The 19126-nt window shown below is 38.6% G+C and overlaps 1 protein-coding gene across 1 annotated transcript in view; it reads right to left on the reverse strand.

Moving 5' to 3' along the window:
- The window catches only part of LOC125234180 (protein groucho-like), a 73719-nt gene extending 58921 nt beyond the window's left edge, over positions 1–14798 (reverse strand). The window contains exons 1-4 of the mRNA XM_048140387.1: positions 14587–14798; positions 5325–5422; positions 3418–3481; positions 2604–2648 (exon numbers count right to left, since the gene is read on the reverse strand). Coding sequence (XP_047996344.1) covers positions 2604–2648; positions 3418–3481; positions 5325–5422; positions 14587–14655 — 276 coding nt within the window. The 5' untranslated portion in view covers positions 14656–14798. The remainder of the gene's footprint in view (positions 1–2603; positions 2649–3417; positions 3482–5324; positions 5423–14586) is intronic.
- Between the last annotated feature and the right edge of the window lie 4328 nt (positions 14799–19126).

Consider the following 19126-nt stretch of genomic DNA (forward strand, 5'->3'; position numbering starts at 1 on the left):
GTTGTTCTAATCTATGTAGTAAAATAATGCTGAAATAATATTACTAGTAGTATTCGCTCCGTACTAAAATATAAACATAGAAACTGTTGCAATAATCAAAAGCGTGAAAGTCAGTCGGCATGAATAATGTCTCGCGGCGCGGAACAATAACTCTCCGTGTCGATACAGCTACACAAAGACGAAACAATCAATTCACGGCGTAAGTAGGTGCGATTCGGCACGGTCGCGGTGCTCTAGCCCCGCGACTAACAAAAGAAAATCTAAGCAATTAGTCGTCGTCAGAAAGAGCGGAAAACGCGCGTTAGACGCGGTCACGCCGGGCGTGCACGACCGCGGGAACTGACCGCGTCGCGCCAAAACGCGACTTAGACGCGACTAAATTAACACTAAGCGTTATGAGGAAGATCTCCAACCTTGGATCGAAAACTCGCTCCGGACTTCAAACTTTATTGAGTGCTTAATCCGGCACGGTCACGCTATGGCAAACACAAAGGCGAGCAAAAAAGAAAACATTACTTATTGTGCGATTACGCTCGCTATAAAAGCTTGAAGGGGTACGGTTCTTTCTAATCGCTCGACTGAGCGGGCTGAGTGCTAATGTAATAATCCATTACAATGAACAGTGAACGCTAAATAGCGCATTGAAGCGTTGAGCTAGTGAGCCATCTGTCCGGAGCAAACAACAGGCCCCTCGGTTGGAAAGGCGGATCAACATTAGTGATTCCTATCACATACGCCCATTTGACATTACAAATAAGAACCCTTACGTCGTCGGGGCAGACCAGACCCTCGGCAAATATTCACGCACTGACAGCGTCGGTTTACGTTTCAAACAGGTCTTAAAGTTTCTGGTTTTGATATGAATCTCTTGCTTTTTTAAGCGGCAGGATTTTGTTAATATGTTTTGTGGTTTAAGTTACGTGTGATAACCGGTATATAATACATACATATTCTGCAAATATCTTTAAATAACTAAACAAAACAAATGTAAAATATTTTGATATAATTGAGTATAATTTTGAAATTGTACAATTGTCTTCCTACTTAACTGTAATCATAGGTACAGAGTAGAAAAACCAAGACAAAACTTACATATGAAAACATGCGTCACAAAATCACAGTTGTTCATATTTGTCGTGGAATCTGCGTAAATTGGCTTCGGTTCCGTCTGGAGGACGTGTTAAAGTACGGTTATTATTAAAAAGCGGGGTCGGAGCGTGTCGGCCGGCCGAGCGTAAAATCAACAGATTACCACGGAACCCCTATCGCCGCGGGCCCCGAGGGTTGAGGACCCCTGCATATCCATTCGTTGCGATAGCTATTGTAGCTGCGGTTAGGGTTGCTACAAATATGCAGGATTACTCGTGAGACTATTCAAGTCACTTGAGCTTTGGGATAATATCAATAAAATTGAATTGTGAAAAAACAGCTAGAATTAACGACATTTAAAAGGTAATTATATTTTCATATTTGACACTACTAATATAAACATTAATAATTCCCGAAACATAGGTATAAATTTTTTTATTGATAAAGATGAAGCTTTTTAGTTCGAGACCAATGGGCGTACAATTAAAAATTACGTGTATCTAAGAGGACAATCAACAATATACCTAGGTATGATTGGGTCTGAAACTCTGAATACATATTCGGAAAAATGGGTTGTTTCACTTAAATGTTTCATTCTTCAGAAGGATAGTATTTGTAGGGTAATGTGGTGTATTAGAGATATAAATGCTATATATTAAGCAACCCTGGAATCCCTTCCCGTGAATGGTCGCAACGCAAGCACCTCGTAACTCACAGATATATTGTCTCCACTTTAGTCTCGCTTGGGGGAGCGTCCCTCGCCGATAATAACGCATTCGAATAAATGGCGTCACAACACAAATGCCTAACCGCCATCAATAGTTCGACAAATTATTATTTAGCTCTATCAGTTATTATTAGTTGAAAGAAAAGTAAAAAATACTGGCGGGAAACGTTTGTTAATTTAAAAACCGAAATGTCAAAGCTCAACGCCGGCCCGCCCTAACGCCGCCGGGAGCACCGTCAAACAACATTTATCCAACAAACAAGCATCGCAACAACACAGTTTTTTACTTGGAAAATTTGTTTCAGGTCCGTTTTTCATGTTACATTTGTGTCGGAATTACGCGTGGAATGTAGCAACATTATCGTTAAAGCTCTCGTACACCGGACGCGGTCGCGGTGCGGTTTGACGCTTGCGTTAATACGGCTTTTGAATATTCGTCTGTCATCTTTATCTATTTGATTAATCAATTGCATACTTTGATCCATTTGTCTTGCAACACAAAATATTTGACTGTAATAACTGATAAAGAATTAATCAACATAGAAATTCTTGTGAATGAGCACGTAATCGATGAACACCGAGACGTAAGACTGTTACTATCTTATTATGTTAGATCAAATTTTGAGGTTTCCCCGTGGGGGCAAATAGCAAGGCAAGTCTTTAATCACATAGGCGAGGGTCATGACTGGTACAAATTAGTTTCTCGCTGTGCAAAAATAATAACCGCAAGGCCGCACCGCCACCGCGTCTCTGCATAAAACTAAAATAAAATACAAAATTAACATACCTGCTTGTGCATTTCCACATTGAGGCCGTAAGACATTTCATAGTACTGAAACATAAATACAGATTAACAGATTCGATTACAAGTGTTAAAAATGTTAAACGTCCGAGCTTTGACACGGGAAGCATTTGGCACAGAGAAGTTCCTCAAATTATAGGAACAGTGACTAAACATCCGCGGCGCAGCTTGGAGCGCCGCCAGAAGTGTTCCCGACACATAAAAATACTGACAAAAATTTCCTCTCAAGCGTATTAAAATAAATTGCGAGCGATTTGGCAACACTTAATCGTGATTCATAACTGAATGGAACGAACATTTGAGGATTAACGAATGCCAAAAACTTTTATATTTAAATCACAGGTGCTAAATAACTTATTCTTAGCATACCTACTACGTTTCAATAACATTCTTCAAAGCATGATTGTTATTCCCATATAATATTTGGGTCGGAGAGGGACGATAATAATCTCCAAATAATTTAGAGGGTGACAAAATGAACGGTCGAATCTGATGGAGCAATAATGACGGGCATGCGGGTGACGAAGGGGACAATTCATTTAAACTTGAATGACAAAACAATGATGTATCATTTGATAAACATCTCGAGCTTTCCCGCATATGCCTAGAGTTACTACTGGGTCCTGTATGAGGAACGCTTCGCTAAACAAAATCGAAAGAGCATGAAATCAGAACGAAGCTCTCAGTTGGGGGTTCCAGAGATTAATTTTAAACAGATTACAACTTTGATTTGATGCACTTTAATTTTGTAGTGCGATTCGTTCGAATAAAAGGGAAGATAAATTAGCTGACAACTCACCATAACATAATGCCTTTGAATTTCAATTTTTTCACTAGCCAGCTTTTCGCATTCTAATTTTAAACTGGAACAAACAGATGTTTATAGTAAACAGATGAACTAGATATTACGATGTATAAATGTATTTCAAAACAGTATAGTGTAACTATTTTTCCCAAATTTGTGGTAACTAAAACCCAAAGCTATTTCCATTAGCTTACAAAATATATTATAACGGTATTAATATTTTCCTATAATTAAAAACGACATGATTCCACACAATCAAAACATTGGAGCTTCGGCCCAATAAATTAACCAAGTCAGATGGTTTTTTGTTTACATCTATTAAGATCCAAATGGAACAGACTATAGTTTATCTTGCGTAAGCTATACCACCTGTTTAATGTTCTTGTCCATATTGTAACGCGATCGTTATTTTTTTATGTCAGAAATTCAATGTAAACAATAATTCTTGCTAGACAATAGAAAAAAAGATTTGTAACAGAGGGTGGTTTCGTGAGGCAGGTAGCTGGATCTCTGTTGACGGGGATTCCGAGATAATCTCTGTTGAGATTTTTTACCCTCTGATACTTAAGTGATATAGTTGTCATTGGTGTGGATAAAGTATTAGGGTCCACTGGGAATTAGGGGTGAGTAAAAATTTATCATTCGTGATACTAAAAGCGAACACGTATCTTTTTAGCTTTACTTTTAGCACAGTCAATGAATAAAAAGTAAAAAGAATGAAAGATTAATATCATATTCATATCGGCTCGAATTGATTCTCATAACTGAAATTGAGATGAGCATTAAATGGGAAATAAAAATTGTTCGGGCTAAATAATAAAATTGTCTGCTTAAAAATAAGTAAGAATTATGACTACATAACACATGTAAAGTTTCGTATCTGCGTTAAATTCTCACAGAGAAGATCACACATGTAAATTAATTCCACATTAAGCTTAATATATTCTCAGGGAGTCTTAATTACAATGATTAGCGTAGCGCTATCGCCAGATGCGAACAAAGTATTACTTTAATAATCATGTAGGTTTTTTGCCGCCATAATAGCCCGCCGACGGCGAATTGAAATATAATTATGCAGGGCCTGTAGCCAAGATTACAATAGTTTCTGCTCCGTATCGTATCATAGTTATCTCTCTCTATCGCTCTTCCATATTGGTGCGACAGAGCCAATTGCGTATGATTTTCCTCGTATCGCCAACGATAGTAATCTTTGCTAAAGGCTCTGGTCGTCGGTATGTGTTCCGTTCGTGCGAGTAGTTGTAGTGTAAACTACAAGTCATGGCCGAGGAGTGTTCGTAGTTGATTAATTACAGTATTTCTGCGAAATTATGACATTTACGGCGCTTCTGTTCTTGCGCTGGCAACTCGTGCGCAGAGATCGATGGAGGGCAATTATTTTAGGAATCCAGTTATTTCGATAGAATTCAATGGCTTTCTCTTTTATGTATATAATAATGCTTGAGCTATAATCCATTGTATTTAATTATTACACACATACGTACACGGTATGAATACAAACATAGTGGCATTTCTCAATACTTCATTTTTTTTAAATACACAATAAAATTAATGCCTGAAATCAACAGAATGTAAACAAATTAAGACTCAGAACGTCAGAACCTTAATGCAAATTGGAGTGCAATAATATTCTCACTAATAGTCTTTTGGCAGTTTTTGTTTTGTACTGCCAGATGTAGGTATATGTATAACAGTGGCGGGGCGTGAAAATTTTCGTTGGTAAAGCCGGAGGGGTTTTTGGAATCTGTTTTGTATGGACTTCTACAGATACTAGAGGATTTTAGGGAACCCGTTGGGAATCGAGTTGTATCGACGCTCCGCCACTGATGTATAATCATGTAATATTTATTATCTTACGAAAAGTAAATACAATAAATACTGACTTATGATATTGCGCCTGAAGGAAGTTGAACTCTTCTTTGATCCGGTCGCAGGACTCCCCCACCGTGAACTTGATGGGTTGCCCGGGCTGGGGGGGACCCTGGAACAGAACATTTTACATTAGAAAAAGGATTAACAGGAAGTCTTACTAAACTAAGGCTAACAGGCCTTCTAATGGCCACCAAGTTGACAATGACAGCCAAGTTTAAGTTAAACGCATAAGTAGACCCAACAAAAACATCTCATCAATCACAGGCTCGACAAAACATTCCTATCACGAAACAAAAATTACACGCATCCCAAATTATCGTAATACAAATTATCCTTTAATGACCATAATTCGGTGTGAGCCTCGCTTTAATGAAAAAAAAAAAACATCGCTCGCCTCTTAACACAAATAAAGTAACGCGAACACGCGAGCACGTAATAAAGTAAAAACAAAATAAAAAACTAGCTCCATAATAAGAAGCACGAAAATAAAAATAAAGCGAGGGACACAACACACGGTCGCCGGGAGGCCGGGCGGGCGGCAAAAAATAAATAACCGCTGCGAGCCGACGCCGAACAAACGGACTTTAAAAATAATAAAAGGAGCGTAAATAAAAGCGTAAAAGGAACTGGCGCAGCGTGTAGACGTTGTAAATGGAGCTGCGGACAATCGGCTCGGGGAAAATGCCGGGAATTTAGTGAATGTGGCTGCGGTGAGCCCGCCTGCCCGCTGCCCGCCAGCCGCCAGCACGCCGCGCCGCCTTATCCTCCATCACTTCGTTAATGTCGTGACATTTACAATGCCCATCAATATTTTATGGGGACTCTGATGATATAGCAGTCGTTTACCGTTATCAGCACTTAATGTACTCGTAACGACGGCCCCGAGCTACTTGTTTTCATTTTACGAGAGCGATCTATAAAAGAAGGTGCGATTTGTTTCATTTCACTTCGCGCGGCAATTATATTCCATTTCTCTCGGCGTGCAATTATTTATCCATGTACATGTACACATCTCACGATCGGAGAATAAAATAAATCGACAGTTACATTACAGACATGGCATTATAAAAGGCAAAAAGAAATCCGAGTCGGTAGCGAGGCGGCGCCGGCGTTCATATCATAGCGAGTCTGACACGATATCGAGCCGAGCCGAGACCCGACCCGAGACATGTCACGCGAGACATTGTACTTACGTGTGTACTCGCCTTAAACCCAAGTTTCTATTAGCTTTCTAAGGTCGAGTGCACACTCGATTATAATTAGCGATTCACTTAACACGTGGGCCGATCGAAGGCTAGTTTATTCCAACGCGTTTACCTCACCAGATTAACAAATTGATTACGCGTACTCGATGTTTAATTTAATTAGAAGTTCCAGAATACCCTGTGGTTGTGTACTTATCAGTAATTACAATGTTTCGTTAACATTTAGCTTGTAATTTAATACTTCGGAAACAACCCTTCCGATTTATCTGGGGCCAATAAGTTACGGTTTGGATTCAATTATTTGTTTGCCGCGGGACCGCTACGCGGCCGCCGCTGTTTCGCTCTCGCCTCGCCCTCCGCGTTCTCCGTACCAAGTTTTATTGCCGCGATTAAAACGGAAAACATCATGCAGTAGGTAAATAAACGCGGACCGAATTAATTGCTATTTGGTTATTTAACTAGATTACTGTATAAATATAGTTCGCGATGGTTTGCATGTCAGTTGATAGGTAATTTTGATATCATGTTATGAGTTGACATTCTAAAAACGGTTGAACCTGCCATTATATTGTTACTGAATATGAATGCTTTAGTAAATTGCGTCCATTAGACAGTATTGAAATCCAAATCAGAATATAATTAAATTTGATTATGCCGTGAAATCAAATGGACCATTATGTTATACGAGAACTACAACCCCTCAGTTGAACTATTATTATAGCAACCCTGTTTTACTTCAATCCACAAGTAATAGCATAAGTACGAATAAGATCATTCTCAAACTTCAAACCAGTCACAAAAGGAAAATAATCGACGGCAATAATAGACTGAATAAACGTTCCCCTCGGCTTAAGAAAAAAAGATTCCCATGAATTATCACCGAAAAGGTCAAATTAAAATACAATGAACCGTTTTTGAGTGGCAGTATTGTGTAGAGCCCGGATGAAAGGCCCGCATGCAGGCCGCTCACAAAAACAAAACTAAACAGAACGCGTTTAAACGGATATAAAAAGAAAAACGTGTTCTTACTTCAAATTATTGAATACGTCTGTCTGCCCACGTCTACCTGCTGAGGACTTCGTTTATTGGGCCGGAATTCGAGTTTTATTTTGAGCGCCGCGGCCCGGGGCAGCCCTCGCGCGGTTCGAGAAACACGACTATTCAATCACCGCGTATAAACTATACTCGCTGGTCAATTACCCGCAACTTTTTCATGTTTTTTTCCCTTTTGTAGACGCACTATTTTATATGTTAAGCATTTCAGTACTTTCCGAACTGCTACTTTCGGGAATTCGTTCGACAAATATAAAAACAAGGTCGTATCATTTAGCCGTCTATCGGTGAATAAATAAAATGGATCGATGTCAACGATTTATTAGCAGCATTAGAGGTCCGCGCGGCCAACACGAGTTCAGCGACTCGGTAAACATCTAAACACCATTCGCACTTACAAATCAAACAAGAATACACAAATATTTGAACTCCTCACTAGTGTACTCAAGCCGCGGGCACCGTAACGCCTTAACTACGCTTAAATTCAAACAAAAATAAACTTTATTAAAAGCTTTTAAAGTTGGGAAAGTTTTGAAAGTAAGTTCAACGGCTTTTTATAATGAAAAAATAAAATAAAAACTCTTAGTAAACTAATATGGTAGCTCTGGGATCACCAAAGTGATTTTATTTTCTTAGAAACTTCACCGCATGCACTAACAGGCGATCGACAACGACCTTCTGTGAACCGGCTGGAAGCGATTCTGTTTAGATAACGTCCAATTGTTTTCCTGTAGAAAGTGACAAATGAGTCGACGGCGCGGGAGAGCTGTCACTTGAAGACTCGTTGAGGAAGGTATGATAATTAGTTCACTGTTCTAAATAAAACATTGGGCCCGCTTCTTACTAAGTTATTTTGATGGAGAATTATTTATGAATCTGAATTTTAAATGGGTGTCTTGGCATTTCATATTTTATGCACAACGGGTAAAGGCCTTTTGTCTTCTATAATTTATCAACGCCTAAAATCTATCTATAGATATGTAGCAGTAACTTGTTACACAATTAAATAAAGAAAATTTCATATAAATAAAAGTTAATATTTTAATTACTGAAAAATACTTATAAGTGATTTTTGACATTTTCAGTTACGATGTGATGTAACCGCTACTCTTAGGGACCATCCACACTCATAAGACGCATGTCTCGGGGCGCGCAATGGACGTTTCCGCCACGCCGCCTGAATGTAATTCAAAAAACGTCTCCTCAGTACATTTTGTATTGGAAGGACGTAAGACGCGCCCCAGGCGGCGTGGCGGAGACGTCCGTTGCGCGCCCCGAGACACGCGACGCTTAAGTGGGAACACTGCCTTACGTACTGGTAACGCAGCGGAATCTCGACGCTAGCATACTGTTTGCCTACTCCAAATACCGAGTTTATTTTCTCTGATAACGCTATCACCACGAATGTCAGGAATTATTTCGGACGAACATTGACTCAAGGCACTTCACTTATCAACACGATAACCCCTTTTAACGAGTTATAATAAACGCACCAAAATAATCGTTAATGACACAGTTTCATATAAATTATGCCTGTTTGCTCGCATGATATGTTTGACGAAACTTGGATACGACGATCCAATTTGTAGGTACGTAGCGGTAATGCCGTCACTCAAATATTGACGCAGTGGGCGACACGGATTTCGAGAAAACAGACAAATAGCCTCTTTGACAAACACCTCTCCTCGCTCACGTTCGGCGATGACTACAAATGACGCAGTAAACAGCGCCGTGACGTTATGGAGAAAGAGTTTAGAGAGGTACAGCAGGGCAAATCCCGACTCCCGCTGTACTTTATACCTACTTATGATATCATGCTATATTAGACTAGTGACTAGAAACAGCTTTATATATTATGTTGTGTAGGTCTGTCCCGCTGTACCTTATACCTATTTATGATATCATGCTATATTAGACTAGTGACTAGAAACAGCTTTATAATATGTTGTGTAGGTTTATAATTTAATAATTTTAATTAATAGGTAATGCACAGACTTAATCTAAGAGGTATGTAATACTAGTTTGCTTAAGAATTGCAAATTCATGTAGGTAATGCGTCTTAACACTTAAGAGTCACAACTAAGAGCAAATCCGGCCAGTGCAATCGCTAGTACAATTACAATCATCTAATCTATTATTTGATTAATTTAATTATGTTGATCTCACGCTAAGTACTGCGGTGTAGGTTGTTAGCGATACCCGCAAACGAGAAGATCCATTACAAGCCGGTTTGCAAACACGCTCGTACCTTGATAAGTTAAGAGCGTCTTATCAAGTTCGGCACTTACCCACGTAAATACGGAACTAAACAAACATTCTTACCTGTAGGTAATTCGGAGAGGAAATATGTTGTACAGATACCTACAGAGATAACAAGATCATTTTGGCACTGAATTTGAAGGTTGAACCGTGGCGGATTATATTCGTTTTTCGTGAAAATTTTATAATATTGGTACTATTTAGAGTTGATACAGATTATTCATTCAATATTTAAAATTTAACGACTGCGTTTAAAACTTGATTGGTCTATATTTTTCCATATTTTTGTAAATTGTACGATCGACGTTATAATTTTATTATTGTACTAATTCAACAAATACACTCTTTTTTGAAAAATCGGCTGTAAATGTGTATAGATATTTTTATTAATACATCAATTTCATCACGTTAAGCGACACACGACACAACAGACACCCGCTAAAAATATTCCTACCAGAAAAGAACAATCAGTCGCTTAAACCTACGCAAGCGGTTTAAATTATCTCACTTAACTCCATGAATAGTAAATACCTACACAAAGTTAGTTCAGAAATACCGCATAATGGTTCGGCAGGCATTGTCAACAATAAACTTATAACATAACCTCCGACACGGCGTGGGAACGGCCGGCAACCATTGTGCCGCTCCCAGAGGAATAACGACTTATGTGAGTACGGGACTCAACAACGTATGTAACTTTATTCCAGTACAATGACACGCCACACAATATCTTCACACAATAAAGACTCATGTCACTATAACAACTTTTAAACACATGTGACATTTTTAAAACACTCGTAAAGTTCTTGTCTCAAATCTAAAAAGTTGTATGCGACTGGAGATTTAACCGCTCATACGACCTCTCTCGTCTCGTCTCAAGCGCCGCGCTCAGTACATGATCATTCATATTAGAGATCGCGTGATGAACGGCTAATTGCCTCCAACAAATAACCTGGTGACAAATCGTTAATAAATAACACTTATTTTCGCATTACGTGCAGTCAACATTATTTACATTATTATGCATGGAATTACGAGATTCTCTCAAGACAAAAGAAGTGACGAAAACAAACATTATTCTTCTTGCCGTTTTCGTGACAATTGTATTGTTTACAAATAACAATGTTTTCCCCCTTCGAGTCAATAAATCCCTTCCGCTTTTTTCATAATCCATTCAAATGATATTTACAAGTGCCCTTTGGCATACGGTTTAAACGCAAATTGATATTTAAATTGTGGTCTGTATACGTCGGGAAATATTGCCGGGAATGTCACACAGATGCACTGTGGTCTGCGGTCTGCGTCGGACTTCGGAATTGGCTGAGAGTAGCAAAAATCGTCCGTACGCAAAAGTCTGAAGGTCTAGTTTTAAAAGGTTTTTATGGTTGTGGTCGCGGAAGCAAATTAGCATAACGAAGTCAGATCGATCGTTGCTTTGAATTAAGTGTTCCATGTAGCTCAGCGACTCTGGTGTTAATTTGCTGGTTAACACGAGCCTTGCGGGCTTCGTTCGCAGGCCTAAGGTTTTGCTTGTTTTCGCCTGTTTCTGGCCAGCTTTGTATAAATTATCAAGTGTTATTAGCATGTTTTATTTAGCTATCTCACTTCATCACTTGTTCATTCAAGTGTCACTTCACGCTTGATAGTTCCTCTATAGAAAGAAAGGGCCAGAGGTGACTCTCGAGATGAATAGACTACGAAAGATTTACAAATCGACAAGGAAGGCGTCGATTTTGAGGTATTAAAATATAGATAACGGCCTCCCTAGATTTTAATAGGTATTTAACTCTCAGAAGCTAGTACTTTGACAACATAATAAGACACGTGCTTTTCGATGACGGAAGCGTTCATAAATTGAGCTGACCCTAGAAACGAATGCTTGAACTTATTTAAACAAATGACGTGTTTATTGACATTATGACGATAGAGGGACCATAGGCATTTAACCTACGACATGTACTTAAATCATGCCTTAATAAATGATCATGTAGGTTAATTTGGGATCAATATGTAGTTTTTGGTTATTATTCATACCAAGATATATATGTACATATAATATGTAGTCGTCATCGTCATCACATAGGAAGAGGAAAGGCGTTGGACGTCTTACCACTTTCAAACGCTCATGATGCAATGTCGCAAAAATCATCATCTAGTGGCTAGTGGCTATTGATGACATGTAAGAGCAACTAGTGAACTCGCAACATGTTTATGTGCACAAGCAATTTTATACTTAAATAAAAAACTTTGACAAGTCAAAGTATACTTTGAGTGGGAATTTGAACATTACAGACAAGATCTTTTAGTTTGCTCAGTATTTAATAGCAACATCTCAAGGTAAAGGATTGTTTTATTTATATATGTATGTACTTTAAGCAGGTACCTATATCAACATATCCCATCTATCACTGTTGCTGTCAAGTACTGGGTAGTCTGGGTATAAGCTACTGAGTACTGACAGGCAAGCAATTGTAACATCCTAATTAGACCGTATAAGAGCTCCAATTAGGACTCATTAGGAAGTTTAGGAACGTAGCTGCCGCTTTCTGGTGATGTCATGAACTTGCCATATCGAAAAATAAAGAGGGATATTTAATTATTCACCAGAGCGTTAATTACTTAATAAACAATTTTACACAAATTATGTAAATGACAAGTTCGCACGCATTTTCGACATTGAGCAAAATTGAGGTTGAGCTGAGAAAGTTAATATATTATTTACGTATAAAGCTACAGGGTAAACGCATCTATGTATATTTATTTGCAATAAAATATTATATAAGACATGAACCATCCATGAATCATCAGTTAGCGGAATGAAGTGCCGCGACCGTGGGTAGGTAGGTTCGACATCCGCCGAAGCAATTTCACGGATAATTGAGTGTCTGACGAGCATTGATCAGAAAGCCGGCTTTACCTGCCTGCATAATGGCCTTACCAATAGATGTTCAAGACGTGTTGGTTATGCATTACGCAGCTTTGTGTAATGTATAGCCCTATACGTAGAACTTAGGAGAAAAATGAAATGTATGCGTTTAAAGTTCGAGGTAAGAAAGTGCAATACTGACTGAGTCAAAAAACACGGTATTATGTTTGACAATGTATCATATGTGATTGTGCATGTTACACACAACGTAATGTACATATATGTAATTAAAAAGTGTCTCGGTCAGGCAAAATATGATCACATTATTTCTTAATGATAGAAAGGTTATGTTGTCTGAAATTCGTTTGTTTATGTACCTAGTACCTACTTTATGTGTAATATTTCCATCTAAAACAGTTTGTGCATTATTCCCTTGAATGTTTGTTGAGAGCCGTTTAGTAATTTTAGTAAAATAAAATACATCAACCGGGTAGGGCGCCGGTACCGCCGGTAGCGACATGCCGTCTCAGCGGGGGGCGTTTTATTACACCCCAGCTTCATTCTACACTGCTGTATAATTTTTTGTTAATTTATATCTACATGTCTTCTTCTTCCTCCTACCCTTATCCCACGTTATGTGGGGTCGGTACAACACGTCTTCCTCTTCCATTCTCCTCTATCTTTCGTCATCTCAACACTCACATCTTTCTTCCTCATATCCTCTTTCACACAATCCATCCAGCGTTGTTTTTTTCATTTAATATCTATTAATTTATATCTACATGTATATTAAATAAAAGATGTATTTAGTTTTCCCGACTTAGCGCCTGCTCTAATAGCATGTAAAGTCAGCTGCGGAGAAAAGTAGACCCCCTTACATAGAAATTTGTATGGCAGGGGGTCTCCTTTTCTCTGCAGCTGACTGTACGTGACCTCTATAAGCGACATTACTAGCATCGACAACCTCTATTAGCGAGAGCCTCTATAAGTGAGAAGACGTTTTATTTGAACCTGGTTAATTGGAAAACTGGATAAATGGAAAACCTGGATAAGCGGAACAAAACAGCCGGTCCCTTGCGATTCCACTTATCCAGTTTTCACTGTATTTACTGTCTATGTTTTACTATTGTTCGCTTTTTAAAATACTGGAACGGTGTTCTATTTTGTTTTTTGTAGGGGCGTGACAAAATGAACTGAACTGAACGTTATACTTTAGTAATCAACCTGAATTTTCATTAACATCTGATATAATAGAGCGATCATTTCAATTACCCTTCAAATTAGTTGAAAGGTATTCAACTTTTCCTCGCGTACCTGTGATCGCCCTTTGTCGTTCAGATCAAAGACGACGAGAGGGGTCGCTTTAGGAACTCGTACAAAAACAAACATAATTTATTGTAGTTCATTGTACGAAAAATTCACGATAACCATATTTAACGATCCGTGTGCGCACTGTTAAATCCACTTTACATTTTCTACAATTTTCCTATTCACGGCACCTGAGCATAAAAAGTTAACAGTTTGGAATTTGAGTGTTTCGCAAATTAGTATGCACACAAAAAGCGCGAAATAAGCGCATTAAGTTAAAAGAGACATGTGGTGGCACACTTTCTCCGCTCTCTCAGTTTGGAACCATTTGTGCAAGATAATAACAATGGGAGGAGCTGTCAGTCGACTCCAAATTTATTTTTAAAAGGAGCAAATGACATTCGTAAATGAGTTGAATGTTTGCGATTCTTTGCCGACGGGACTCGAATTTGGCACTTCAGATCAATTTGAGACACTTTACTGTTGCTCAAAGCACTGGCACTATTTCACATTGTAGACGAGGCACATCTGTTTGATATCCGTTGATTTGAGGGTCGGGGTTGATCTCGGGCGAAGTCTTACCGGATGCCTGGCGGCCGCCACGGCAGCTGCGGCGGCGGCGGCGTTCATCGCGCCCGCGCTTGGATACATGCCCGCGTCAAACACCAAGCATCGTCTGCACACCAACACAACACTCCACTAGCCACTAACAACACTGGAGCAATCCGCACGGTCAGTCACACGCGAAACTTTAGCGACGAGCTGTACGTCCTCCCTGCACGAGCTACGCGAGCGAACTGACGCGCGCGGGGGCCCCCCTCTGTCCCCACACCGCTGCCACCCTCCGCCTCGCATACCGCTGCCATACATATTTTCTCCACTCGAATTTTTCGTCGACTATCTTCATGTTTGAGAAATACTTTGGCGAATCGGAGATATATACGCTCTAATAGATACGTATTATTCGGAGAGGGGAGGTTGGGGTGGTTATCGCGATCTGTGACGACTGTGACTCGGCGTTATTTTGGCAAAGTAGATGCAACGTTTTAAATGCCCAGGAGGGAGCGTAATCCGACCGCTGGAAATTGATATGTCTATTACAGTTTGCCGGTCTAGGCGGCTATCTAGTGGCGCCGTAAATAGAGGAAGATTAGTTAATCATGGATCAAATTGTAATTACACGCTGGGTACAAACCGGATGCAATGTACTTAATTTTTTGTTTTGCTTGCTTGATAAGTTAAAGTAAAATGGAAAACCCTGTCTTAGATATTTGTTTTTCGTCATTATTTAGCCGTTTAGTAAAATAAATGGAACTTAATTGATGCATTTTATTGAAAAATAATCCAACGGTCGTTAGATATACACGATATACGACGCTAGTTGAGGTAATCTTAGGTAAATAGTGGCGGATTTAACTAAGTAGGTAATGAGTTGGTATAATGACTAATCACACTCAACATCGTAATTAATTTAACACCTACTGATAAGATGGATATTTATTAGGTTTCTACGATGGACAGGTACATTTTCTTAAAAGGGTACCTATACATGTAATTTACCTACCTATTTCAAAAATATAGGTGACACCTAATTAATTTAATCATGAACCATGAGGCTAAAGGAGAAAGTCATTATTAAGGTATCTAGTCTAAAGAGAATACGTACATTTCCGAAAATTATCAGGAAACTAAATTGCCTTTTTTCATCAATATTTACACATTCACACACGCTGTACAAACTTACAGAGAGCTACACCTACATTATAAGAAACTGTTTTCATTTCATTTACATATCCAAAAAACAAAGCCTAATTCAAAGGTGTGATGTTGACACGTCATTTAAATATGTCTGTGTGGTGCAAACAGCGGCTCAGGTAGCGACGTGTGTGGCTGCCTTTACAGTGTTATGGCCAACCACACTGCATCATAAACTTTACAATCTGTGTTGGTTGGGCCCAAGAACTGGCATGGCATGGATCTTTAAAATATGCGGGTAAGGTGAAATACCCCATAATGGACGGTGATGCCATTATGGACAAAAAAACACAAATCCTTAAAAATAAGTATCTAAAATTAGTTTCTAATAACTGACGGCTATGTACCATAAACTAGAGTTGTAGAGCTGTTTCATTTTGAAGTTTCAATTAATTCGGTTATTTCTGAAGGATTTGGCGATAAGATAAAATTCATCAGTTTACTGAAAAAAATATCAAGACGAATTCTTAGTAATGTTGCTAAGAGAGTTGAGTTCATGTATAAAAAAATAAAAATAGGTTGAAAATGCATGGCCTCGTACAACTAGAAGTCTTGTTTCATTCATAGATCTCATAGATGACCGACCTAAAATAATCGTGTAAATAGCATTAACTACCTACCTACCCACTACCCAAGAAAAAAAAATGTCATAATGGTAGGTACGCTTCAAATCAAAAGAACTTATTTATAGGTTAAGTACATTTATGATAGGTATCCGTTTTTCCCCAACTTCCCTTTAGGCATTTTAAATCCGTGTTATGTATCTCAAAACAATGCAAATTACGGTCCGGTACAAACTTAGAAATAGGTACCTAATACCTATGTACCTAATACCTGTCAGATAAAAATACACGCCTTTAAAAAATCGATTTTTCATGCTTTATTTCATGCTAACTAGTAATACCGATAAATGTTGACACAATTGCATTATTAATTGTAAAGTACGGTCGTCGTCAGAAACTTACCTACATACATAATTCGCCTTAAAACAGTAACATTAGGGTATAAATTCGCACTTTTACAAGTGCAAGTCAAGCCACTCGTTACTCATCGCCACCAATAACCACAAACTCTACATTCCTAATGCCACTTATACTCGGTCAGCTCTATTATACCGCTAAAGCAACTATTATTTCCTGCGAATTTCGCAAATTCACGCTGTGAGTTCACAGGAGGCCAGCAATCTCTTAGAAACGTCGTAAGAGCTTGGAAAAGCTCGTACAGTATTATTGCTTTTAACTTTAATTCGGCACCGATAACCATCTCTTAATTAGCATTACCCATGTACCTCTAACACGCGTGCGAACTTTTTTAACAATTTTAATTTCGCTTACCACCGCCGCATTAGCATGCACCGCTGTTATTGAGAGCTCGTGCAAGCAGCAATGTAATAGGCTCTCGTAAATAAAGTGGCTGCGAAATGATCCGCTGGTCGCATTAGCCGTACAATGATGTGTCAATCATTGAATAGCCCGGTAAGTGGGATATTTACGCTCATTGTCGGCTAGGTGACGTGTTGCGTAATAAACAGAAACAGTTTTACTATCGTCCACTCGATTTTGAGTGCAGTAGATAATATTTAATTATCAAAGGCTGTAACTCTTGTGCTATGAGAGATCTTTAACGGCGGTTTGTGTCACAAGCTCCACGAGAGGCGGTGATAAGAGGGAGTTTAATGCGAGTTTCCCGCACTCGTTCATAAAACCTTCATTACGACATTCCTAAATTGCACCGTCGTAAATGGTTTAGAAAAGCAATCTGAGCTTGTGAAAGCTTTTAATTAACGATTAGAGATCTATTGAGGGTACTTAGTAAAAACCATTTCGGTAGATTAACTCAAAAACCTCTGTAATTTCAACTGTATAGCTAACATAAATTTGAATGGACTAACCTCCAATACAAATTGTTCACAATTCACAAACATGTAGGTATTGTGTTTATTTTAGTTGCGTTAAAAACAGATGTCTATTTGTTCAAAAATGTTGTAAATGTATTTACACGTCCGATTTCATAGCTATAACAGATTTATTTCCTGAACAAATATTATTTTAGCAGAATTATTTAGTAAATATACCTATACTAAATAGTTAGTTGTCGACATTTGTTTCAATTGCTAAAAAAATTATAACTTGCAAACATTCAATGCTATGCTTGTGTTAATGCCTGACCAGAGATAAAACTAATTGTCTTATTCTGATGTAACTATGGGTTGACACTTGACAGTTCAGTATATATATTCAGGCATCTTCTGGGCGAGCTCACTCCATCGTAGGCCACGTCTTTGCCTTTGGCCCATTATAATAATAATAAAAAAAAAGTTTCATTAAAATTCCGCAACATGGCGCGTATATTTCTGGTCAGGCTTTCCACAATTCACTTCAGAGTCTTCAGATCAGAATCCGGCGATTCGATGTAGGAATGTTAAATGAGGAGTATGAGGACTTATTATAATATACCTAAGACACCTTTTCATATTGAGACTAATTAAAACTTTCAAGTATTTTCTTTTATGGTGCTCCCGGGCTGTTATAAACTTCTTATAAATGTTATACTATTATTATAACAACCATTACTTCTGCAGTCCAGCATTAACTTCAGTAAATTACTAAGAAAAGTCCTTCTTAGCTAAGTATAAGTAGGCAGATAAAGCTTCTTTTACCGTTTAAACACTAAATTATCTGTTACGAAGCTCGATAAAAGCTTGCGAAAACTAGTCGGCAAACAAGTTCCAGTAGTCGAGTAATCGTAGGCCGGCTCGGTAAAGTAGATAGTATTGCTAACTGCCCACACAACTAGGAATTAATCGCCACGGTAATCCAAGCAGGATGGCAGAGTTAATCGCAGCTGGTCGAGTCAGATTTGGGGGTAACCAGAAGGCCTACGCGAAAAACCATTACTTTGAAGTCGAGATAGTAGAGAAGTCTGTTGAAGACATCGTTGTTGCCTGGGCTGTGCGGGTATCCTGTCAAGCAAATTTCATGAATATATTTTTCTGTTTCCAAAAAACTCCACATGTCAAATTGGCGATCATCCATTGGATTAAATCTTGAGGTTTGCAAATGGATACCCATTCATAAACGAACATATTAATTTGCAACTTAATCGTGTTGTTTTTTAAATTACACTTCATAATTTTATTCATAATACCTTTGGCATTTTCTATACCTACGTTCGACTCACCTTGCCCGGCCAAAGATTAGAATGACACCCTGGCCTATTCAACTCGCCTAATAATTCACACGCTTGCAAATGTAAATAAACGCTTATCTGAAGCCCGGATCGCATTCAATTTCAACTGGGCCCATTAAATATTAATTCCTGAGCAAAAAAAGTTTGAAAAGGTCTGCGGGGATAGAGCGGCCTTCTG

The sequence above is a fragment of the Leguminivora glycinivorella genome, chromosome 15 (genome assembly GCF_023078275.1).
Source record: "Leguminivora glycinivorella isolate SPB_JAAS2020 chromosome 15, LegGlyc_1.1, whole genome shotgun sequence".
In the NCBI taxonomy this organism is placed as follows: Eukaryota; Metazoa; Arthropoda; class Insecta; order Lepidoptera; family Tortricidae; genus Leguminivora; species Leguminivora glycinivorella.